We start from the raw sequence: 10044 nt of genomic DNA on the forward strand, positions 1-10044 counted from the left end.
TGATATTGGTAAGCTTGAACATGAATTCTATAACAATATCTATACTATCTAAAGAGCGAATGCCTTATTTTTTTTAGAATTTTTATTGGACATTTTCTACTCCTCTTATCTAAGCATATAGTGGGCACAGAGAGGACATATACTCTTACTTCAGAAACTATCCACTTATAATTCTTCAAAAGCTATTCACTTATAACCATTCAGAAACTGTCACGTACAAATGCATGCACATGTTTACTAAAATTTTAGATATGTATAAATACATGAAAGAAAATTTTATTAATCTTATAATATTAAATTTAAATTAAAGTTATAAATTAACATTAATCCAAATTGAATCATATGCAACTCTGAAAATGATCATGACCACTCTATAAGCCCGGTTAAGAAGAATCAAGATCAAGTTCATGATGATAATGATAGTTCAACATTTAATCATCATCAGGATTTGAGGCCTCAGTCTAAGACTGTTGAATGCATTTTATTCATACGCCTGAGCAAGAAGAATAACAAAATACACTAAAGAGCCATTATTTAATGGTAGGTAATTCACACTGCAAATTAAACCAAACTAGATCTACCTTGAGGGTCTCTCATTTGCTTGCAAGAAGAGGGTTTATCATTAGGTGTTGCAAACTATCTCCAATAAAGCATTGAAATACAGCGTACTGCTCCCCTCTGGTCCAACCGCTTTTCTTGCAAGCTCTCGTAGGGTCCCACCTTCCTCCCTCATTTTCTTTCCTTCGTCCTTTGATAAAATCAAATCCAGAGCGTCCATCAGACCCTCCCTCGTAAACACCCCACCCCTAATTGTTACCCCAATTCCCCATACTCCCGATACCAATCGTGCGTTCAACCTTTGATCTCCAAAAAATGGACGGCAGATCAGCGGCACCGCGCTGGAAATACTCTCCACAACGGAATTCCATCCACCATGCGATATAAATACGGCAACCGCCGCATGGTCCAGCACACGCCTCTGTGGGGCCCATGAAACCAGCATTCCCCTGTCTTGTGTTCTCTCAATAAACCCAACTGGCAATTGGGCCTTTACGTTGTCTCCAATGGACCACAGAAATGGTGCACCACTGGCCTCTAGCCCTTCTGCAAGGACGGTCAGCTCAGGAGGCCGAGGTGTGATCACTGATCCAAAGCCCAAATAAACCACGGATCGGGGCTTTTGGCGGTCCAGCCACGCTAGGCAGCCGGTCTCGTCCGGACCGGATGGAGGTGGAGCCAAGATGGTAAACGGCCCCACAGTGAAACACTTTTTCAACTTTGACTTCATATCCTCCATGGTGGCGGGTTCCAGCTCTTCAAAAGAGTTGATGAAAACCGCCGCGGCACGTGGAAGCATCTGACCCATTCGATGTAACATCCGGTTGAAGGGTGATTCCAAGTTTCCGATAAGGATCCCTTCCTGCAAATCCCAGAGACGATATTTCGACATCCCGGGAATAAAATCAAGTTGCTCGTCCTCACGGTCTGCAATACCTGTGCTCACATCAAAACATAACCAGTGTTAAAACTTAAAGCTCTCTCACTAGGGTAGGGTTTGGTGGTGTTTTGCCTAACTCTAATGAAAATAAACCCGACCCGACCCGACCCAATTGAATGGACAGGGGATATCGATTATCGAACCCGCCCGGCCTCATATTAGAACATAGTTGATAGTACGGGTTCGTAGTAATCCAAACCGAAGTCCGAACCTAACCCAATATGGTCGGGTCAGTAGAGGTTTAGGTTTACCACCTAACTCAATCAGAGAGCAAATCAACCCCCACAAGATTGTCCTTCAACATCGCAGAGCACAATCCTACCGTGTATTGGAAAGATCTCTCGATAATGATATGAAAGATATTGATATCATGATCGGAAGATGTTTACAATATGTGCTGTGAGACGTAGTAGGGGGCTGATTTGAACTCAATCAACTGACATCGGTTTCAATCAGTGCAAAATCCGTTCGAACAGCCTTTACCTCATTGCATTGGCGTACAGCTGTGTTTTATTTAAGTTTATAAAGATTGTTGGAACGCGCCAGCACTGACTGAATCCGGATCCCTCTGATTCCCTATCTCTCAAAGAGGAATTGGGATATGCTCCTTGCAGTGTAAGTCTCACGTCCCACCCTGTATTGGAAACATCCCATGATAATAAATAGGGGATCCGATGTGCGGCCATGACAGGCTGTGAGAGCAGATCCGGACTCCTCACAGAGCATTACTGATCGAAATGCTGCATACATGCAGCCGGTTGCTTTGTTAGCATACCATTGAGGCTAACGCCAATCCTGTGGCGGATGAGATCAGTGTAGAAATGGGTGGATAGAGAGGAAAGGGTAGACGTCCAAAACGGGACCCACGGCACGCCGAGCTCGTCCGCCATGTCAGCCGCGAACCACAGGAAAGCGTCGCTCAACACGCAGGTGATATTCTTCCCCGTCTCCGCTACCGCCCTTTCGAACCCCTCCTTGAAGTTTCCTGGCGTTGCTTCCAGGAACAGCTCTATACTCTCCTGATGCCTCCCCGTAAAGTGGTATCCTTCGGGGATTGCGTCTGAGATATTATAGGCTTTTACGTTATGTAGTAGTAGTAGAGCATCTCCGCTGGATGGGAAGACGGAACGGTTGGACTCCGCCGTGCCGAAGAATGAGAACGTTGCCTCAGGGGCGGCCGCCGCTAACCTGCGCGTGATGTTGAGGAGAGGAGCCGCGTGGGTGCCGAACGGGAACGCCATTACGGCGATGTGGGGGGGAAGGTTTGAATTGTCGTTGCGGCCGACTTCGCCCATTGCTGAGACCTGAGAGTGAAAGGTGCGAAAGTTACAGAGCGAGACGGCAAAGAGGGGGGAGGGGTTCTTATGCACGCAAGACGCAACGCAAGGGAAGATAACCCACGAGTTAACCCCCCTTGTGGTCGTTAGAATCACGTGCGAGGGTAATGAAACTTGCCAAATACATATTTAAATTCTGCACAGCCTCAAAGAAAAAATATTTTTTAAATAACCTTCAATTGTTTACCCCTTGCTTGCATCATGCAATCAATTGTCCTGCATGTCGAGACTCAAGTGTAAAAGTTACCTTTCAACTAACAGCTATCTAGATAATGCAATTTTCTATTCCCTTCATTATCTCCATATATAATTTTAAACCTCCATATACTTCATGGAATCAATCAATCCCCTGCTGGCCATGATTCCTTTCTCATTTGTCAGATGTGTCAGATGTTGCTTCATGTCTGCATTCCCACCTTCCATTCTCCCTTTTTAACTATGGGGTGGTGGAGCTAGAGCTCCATGGTCGTGTCTCCACCGTCCGTCATAACCAAGCTCTGTTTGATAAACAATTTTGATTGTTTATGTTGGATTTTAATCTCATAAGAGATTAAATTTAATGGATTTGATTGGTAAATTATATGAAAAATTGCATCTCAATATTTGATTGAAATCCAGTTTTGAAGGGGATTTGATATTGCGTAATGCATGCACACACATGTGTGCGACACAATGAGGCATTTTAGAGGTGCATTTGGCTCGCGAAAGATGCATTTGGTTTTGGTGTACTGCTGACCGTTGATCATCGTTGATGAGATCAACGGTCATAATTCGATCGAGTGTGATCAAGAGGCACAATTCAAACTTAATAATCATTAACTATTAACTATTTTTTAAACAGTCACAATGTTTGAAATTGTGACTGTTCAAGGTGCCTTCTCTAAGCCAATACCTACATTTTCTTCATACATCTTTATAAACTAATTAAGGAGAATGAATCAAACTTCAAAAACACACATTTTCAAAATCCACTTTCTCTCTCTCTCTCTCTCAGTCCGGTCTGCTACAATCTCACAGAAGGTTTCTTCAGAGATTCTTCAACTTTGCTGGTTGCAGATTCTCGCCCAAGGCTTTGTTGTATCCTGGGAACGGATTTGTCTGCAAACTCGATGAAACTGAGTATGGGCAAATAATGTTGTAAAGACTATGTCTTCAGACGCGCCTCAAAACTTTTCCTCCAAAGTTACAGTAACCCCATTTTCCAACACTTTCAACAAAAACCAAGTCGACGCAAAATCAAATCGACGCTACAGTGTATATATCCAACACCAACACCAACTTACTGTTTGAGGTAGCTCTTTTAGTGGAATCCATGACGGTATTAATATTTTTAAATTGTTAATTAATGTAAGCTATAATTTAAATATTATTTAAATTATGTTTGTAATTGTAAGTAAAATAATTACATTTTTAAACAGTAATCGAAAGTAATTATATTTAAATATAATTTAAGCTATAAATAGTAGAAAATTACATTTAATGAACAGAAAATATCAAAGAAAATAACAAAAAGGGGATTAACATGGTTTCTAATAAATATAACCATTAAAATTACTTTTTGAGAGAAACTATTTATCTATTTTCTTATTTTTTTTCATTTTTCTTATTTTTTTTTGTTTTAAAAATAAAAAGAGTAATCATTGCTTATCTTGATTAGATTAATAAAACTGCACACAATTAGAGAGAGAGAGAGACCTTTGTGTTTTCAAATGCCTCTTATTTTAATGCATGTTATTAATACACTTCAAAAAGACATTTAAGTGAAAGAGAGGAGAGAGAGGAGAGAGAGAGGGAGGGAGTAGTAATAATAATTACTGTATTTTAAAATTTACAGCATTAAGAATAATTACAATATTTTAAAAAATTAAGAGTATTTTTGTAATTAACTGTATTAACCGTATTTATTAATTAACAGTATTTTTAATAATTATAGTATTTTATTCATTAATTAAAAGTATTTATTGAAATACTGAGTTTATTAATGAACAATATTTTTAATTAATATAGTACTTTTAATATTTATAGTATTTTAGTTAATTAACATTATTTATTAAAACTGGTCCCCCCTTCCTAATTTTCTGTGTTTTTTGAATTTTTTTCTTTTTTTATTCCACGTAGTTGTGGTGAAACCCAATGAAAGGCGAGAGACATTTGAACTTCCAAGACGTCTTCCGCCCTCCTTATTCCTTTCAACCTATCCTTGAATGACGAACATCTTTTAATGTTTTACAAGAAGAGGTAACACAAACCTTCGTTTCAGGTAAACTCTCTGTTCGAAAATCACATTTTAGATGGCAAAACAGGGCTCCCTCCGCCCCATCTCAAACAACTCAACACTCTTCCAACATGCTCTGTTCGTACAACTCACGTTATATATATGATCAAAGCATATCCAAATTCTAAACGCTTGTTGGGTATAATTAGCTTTTCCCATGCTCTTTGTGTTTTTTATACTTTGAACCCAGATTAACAGCATGGTACTAGTAAATAAAATCCGGTTCTCAATTGATTTAACATAAGATATGGATGGTGAATCCTATCTGTTCAATCGTGACGAGTGGGGATAAGGTGGAAACCCATGGCGCATGAGCTAACTGCTTGGACAATAGAGGGAAAATCTGTCAACTATGATACTGGAAATACATGATATGGGAAGAGTTTTTTTTTTTCCGAAACACACCCTGAATATCACCTGATCGGTCAGTGGTCACCAATCAATATCATAAATTGGTTGTTAATTTTTTCGATATCATGTCTTTTCGGTATCATAGTCCAAACTTTGGGGAAGGAATATAAGAAAATTTAGTGCAACTCCTTACGGCAATGTTGTCCCACCATCTTGGTGGTATTCCTATAAACATTTTGCAATGGTTTGCATGCGAACAAAACCTGATGCTCTTTGTAATCACGCCTTTGTTGTAACTTGCATATTAGTTGAGGACAAAAACCCATGTAAGAAAAGGACGGGGATAAAAGAAATCATAAGGTGGTTTGAAGAAACTACTCGTATAAAATCCTCTTATATAGACCTTGGAAGATGGTCCCACATAATACAAACAGGAGGATTAAGCCTCAAGCATTGGCAACCCTTGAATAAAGCCTTATTTTGGAAGCAAGTCTGGAGATTAAGGTGGTTTTCGGTACTGTGTTCATCTCGTGGGGTCCACGCCACGGGCTGAACACAAAGTTTGATTTGGTGTGGAGGACGGGACCATGTCTCAATAACTCGTCAACGCATTTTTATCTTAGTTGAATTTGGTCTGTGGCTATTATGCAATTTTTTATTGATAATATGCATCACATGCCCATTTTCTTACCCTACAACAATTTACCGTTGCTATTCTCCACCACTTGTGTTGTTGTGCTCTTCGTTGAAGCTCTTTGCTCTTGTGCTCTGCTGCAAGGAAGAAGACAATTATCTGCCGATTTGCTCCATCAACCGGTATGTCATCTCCCTCTTTCTCCTTCGTCTTTCTCATGTTTTTACCTTCACCATTCCAAATTAAACATTCTTCGTCTCTCTCATGTTTTCTTCTTCTTCTTCTTTGTTTTTACCTTTTCCGTTTTTTTTTTTTTTCATTTGAATGTTGAAACAAACAGACTCGTTGTCGTACCTATTTATAGATGCTATAATAGATCCTGTTTTTTTTTTTTTCCATTCATTTTTACCCTCTTCTCCTTTTGTTATGCTATTTGTGGATGCTATGTCTGTGTATGTTATCACTCGAAAGCAATATCTTCTCCATTCTGAAAAAAATTGCAAAATGCTTGATCAATATATAATCTCTATTGTTTAATGACTTGTTCATATTTCTTGGTGTTTGTTTATTTCCACCTCAGATTCTTATTCCTCTAGATTTTCAGTTAAATCCCTTGATTGCGACTTTCCATCCATTTGACCCAATGGATGGCATTCCCTGTTCTTTCTGTAAACACAAATTCATTATACATTTGTGTCGTGACATTCCCTGTTCTTTTGACCCAATGCTATGTTGCTCCTTTGACATAATGGCAAAACGGAGCTAAAGATGTTAGCAACAAACCAACAAGTCCTCTGAATAAAAATTTGGTTTGATTATTACTAGAACTTCACACTCAATCTGTGCTTAATTAAGTCCTAGCATGTGAGGTTGTTAAAGATGCATGTATAATTTATATCTAGTTTTTTTACATGTACACAATACCAATTGGACAAAGCCTTTAAATAACCATTTATTCCTATGAACTAGAAGATCAATATCAACATTTGTGGGGCAGATAGGATTATTTGATAGAAAATCAATAACATCAACAATTATGTGATTATTTGATCGAACACAATACTCTCCGTCGATTCTAACATTTGTAGGGTAAATAAGTTTAAGTGAGCTTTGAGTTCAGAGGAATTCATAAATGAGAGACTTTAAACAAGAAAGCTTATACAAGAATACAAGATTGTTTTTGCTTCAGACTTCTATAGTTCATATGGAGTATTACCGACCCAACAAGTGTTTGGATGTATCTACCTGCAATTCTTTGATCTTATCAACCTTTCCTAGTGGATCATTTTCAGTAAACACTTTGCTAATTCCAAACTCCCTTGCTGTACCTGTGAAACCAAAGGCAGAAGGTGTTGTATCATAGCCTTTCCTATGATATAACACATTCTGCCTTTGGCAAAAGCCTCAACAATCCTCCCATCAATGTCCACCAGAGTACTAGTACACATGTACGAGCTAGTTAACCTCAGGGCCAATGGAACATTGTAGGCCTGCATGAACCTCTTGTTCCCAACCAACACCAATTTTCCCCCAACGCTTCCACTAACCTTAGCCCCTGGATGCACCTCAAAGTCCTTGGGCTCTGTTACATGTTGCATGGTAGAGCCATACTTATAACGCAACTTATTAGCATATTCAATCACAACCTTTGCTATAGGCTACTCATTATTTACCTCTCAATGGAACTTTCAGAAATCTTTGAGAAAATCAAATCTATAACTTTTAATTCATAACATAGAACAAGCAACTCCAACAAAACTAGGTGTTAAATATCAATCCTCAGCTCAGCAGTAGCAGCAACCATGCCATAGAACTCGAAGATAGGCACATTTGAAAAGAGCATTGCATAAACTACCATAGGTTTTCCCACTGTCAATGTGCCTATTTTATCAAACATTACAGTTTGTATCTATATCTTGAGTACTTTGAGAATGAATCCAAAAATTGGACTAATCAATTTTTAACAAGAAAGCAATCTTAAAATTGGATATTTAACTATATTTTTTACCATATAGATTATTCATATTGTATGGTTGATTCAGATTACTTGCTTGTATTCACAACCTTGAAAAGTCAAGGTTGCGCTTATTTTTTGGAAACTCCTAGCTGGGATGCTTGTGTGTTATTTTTCAAGATGCTTGTTTATATCATTAGTTAGGATCATTAGCTAAAGTTGAATATTATTTGATTGTTTATATCATGTGGTCTTAGGAGCTATTATAAGGAAAAAAATAGGAACCACTATAAACATTCGATAGTTGGGTACTTTGATATTGATTCAAGTTGTTAGATTTAGGGGTATCAATCGGCCGGTTTTGGGTTGGATTCAATCCGATCCAAATCTTATTAAATCGGATTTGGACGGTCCATGTAATTATTGGATTAGGTCAATCGAAAATAAATTGGTCCATATTCTTATTGCTCTGAATTGGACCTAAACTAAATTTCCAATAATCCGATCATGAGGCCAAACCCTTGTCCAATTTGAAACCGATCAAAATTGAGGCTGACATAAAATTACTTTTTTGAAAGCACTTTTATAAAAGTAATTTTATGAAAAGTACTTTTACGAAAGCGCTTTTACAAAAATATTTTTACGAAAGCACTTTAATAAAAGTACTTTTACACGAAAGCACTTTTATGGAAGTATTTTTATAAAAGTGCTTTTTCGTATGGAAGTACTTTTATAAAAGCATTTTTATGAAAGTACTTTTATAAAAGCACTTTTACAAAAGCACTTTTATAGAAGAACTTTTACAAAAGTACTTTTATGAAAGCATTTTTACAAAAGCACTTCTACGAAAGTACTCAAGTACTCTTACAAAAGCACTTATACGAAAGTACTTTTATAAAAACACTTCTATGGAAGTACTTTTACAAAAGCAATTTTATGAAAGTACTTTTACAAAAACACTTATGAAAGAACTTTTACAAAAGTGTTTTTTCAATACCAGAAAGGTATATTTTTTGTAATTTTCGGATTTTTTCATTTTAATATATTTTTGTAATTTTTATATGTTCTGTTTTTTATATATTATTTTTGATATTTCATTCAGTTTGGATTGGATCCAATCCAATCCATTTGCATTTTAATGGATTCGATTGGATTTGGACAGAATTGGGTCCAATCCATTTGTAAGTGGACTCATATTGGACTGGATCGGGTCGGATCAAATCCAGTCTAATTGACACCTCCAGTTAGATTTTGATTGTTTCACATAATCTATTCCTATCCTATTCCATGGACATATATGGCATCTCAGTTTGAAGTAGCGCATGAAGATAGAACCAATGAGTTGGCTACGTAGAGTGAGGTTGGAGAACGGACATTCATTGAATTGATGGCAGATCAAGTAAAGGCTCACAATAGACCAACTTCAACATTCAACAATGATGGTTGGAGATATGTTGTTGAGAAATTCAACAGCACACACAACAAGTCATATACCTGTGACCAATTCAAAAACAAATTCCATTGCTAAAGCCTTTCTTCCAATTCGTTTATCATATAAATTGTAAAACTTAGACATTTATGATCAACTGTGTAGATTCTTCATAAATTATATATGAGATACATGGAATTAAAAAGTGTGGTATGGACCCCACCACACCTACAGAGCACCACTATGGGTGTGAGGTGGTTTTGTCCACACATTTTGTCCACAGTTCAGAATAATTGTGAATTGTGGCGTGGTGTAGATTGGCCCTTGCCACAAGGTGTGGTGTAGACCAGTTCACACCCACCAATTTTTCATCCACACTACATAACATCCCCTAAAAAGATCCCCCAATTCCATTTGGAGTCGAGAGCCATTAAGGAAAAGTATTTTCGAAGCAGTAATATATTTGCATAGACAAAGCTCATTATGATGGAAACAAGTACACAACTTTCTCGCTATCATAAAAGCAAACTCCTTGTAGGCAAAAAAAAAGATAGATCATCATTATT

General features: G+C 37.5%; 1 protein-coding gene across 1 annotated transcript; it reads right to left on the minus strand.

The window, feature by feature from the left end:
• Window positions 1-462: 462 nt before the first annotated feature.
• LOC104613452 (anthocyanidin 3-O-glucosyltransferase UFGT-like) lies at window positions 463-2854 on the minus strand. The gene is made up of 2 exons (XM_010281277.3): window positions 2274-2854; window positions 463-1494 (listed from the first exon to the last, which is right to left on the minus strand). The coding sequence occupies exons 1-2, from the start codon at window positions 2791-2793 to the stop codon at window positions 623-625; spliced, it is 1392 nt and encodes a 463-aa protein (XP_010279579.2). The 5' UTR covers window positions 2794-2854; the 3' UTR covers window positions 463-622.
• Between the last annotated feature and the right edge of the window lie 7190 nt (window positions 2855-10044).

The sequence above is a fragment of the Nelumbo nucifera genome, chromosome 7 (genome assembly GCF_055504915.1).
Source record: "Nelumbo nucifera cultivar China Antique chromosome 7, China Antique-T2T, whole genome shotgun sequence".
Lineage (NCBI taxonomy): Eukaryota > Viridiplantae > Streptophyta > Magnoliopsida > Proteales > Nelumbonaceae > Nelumbo > Nelumbo nucifera.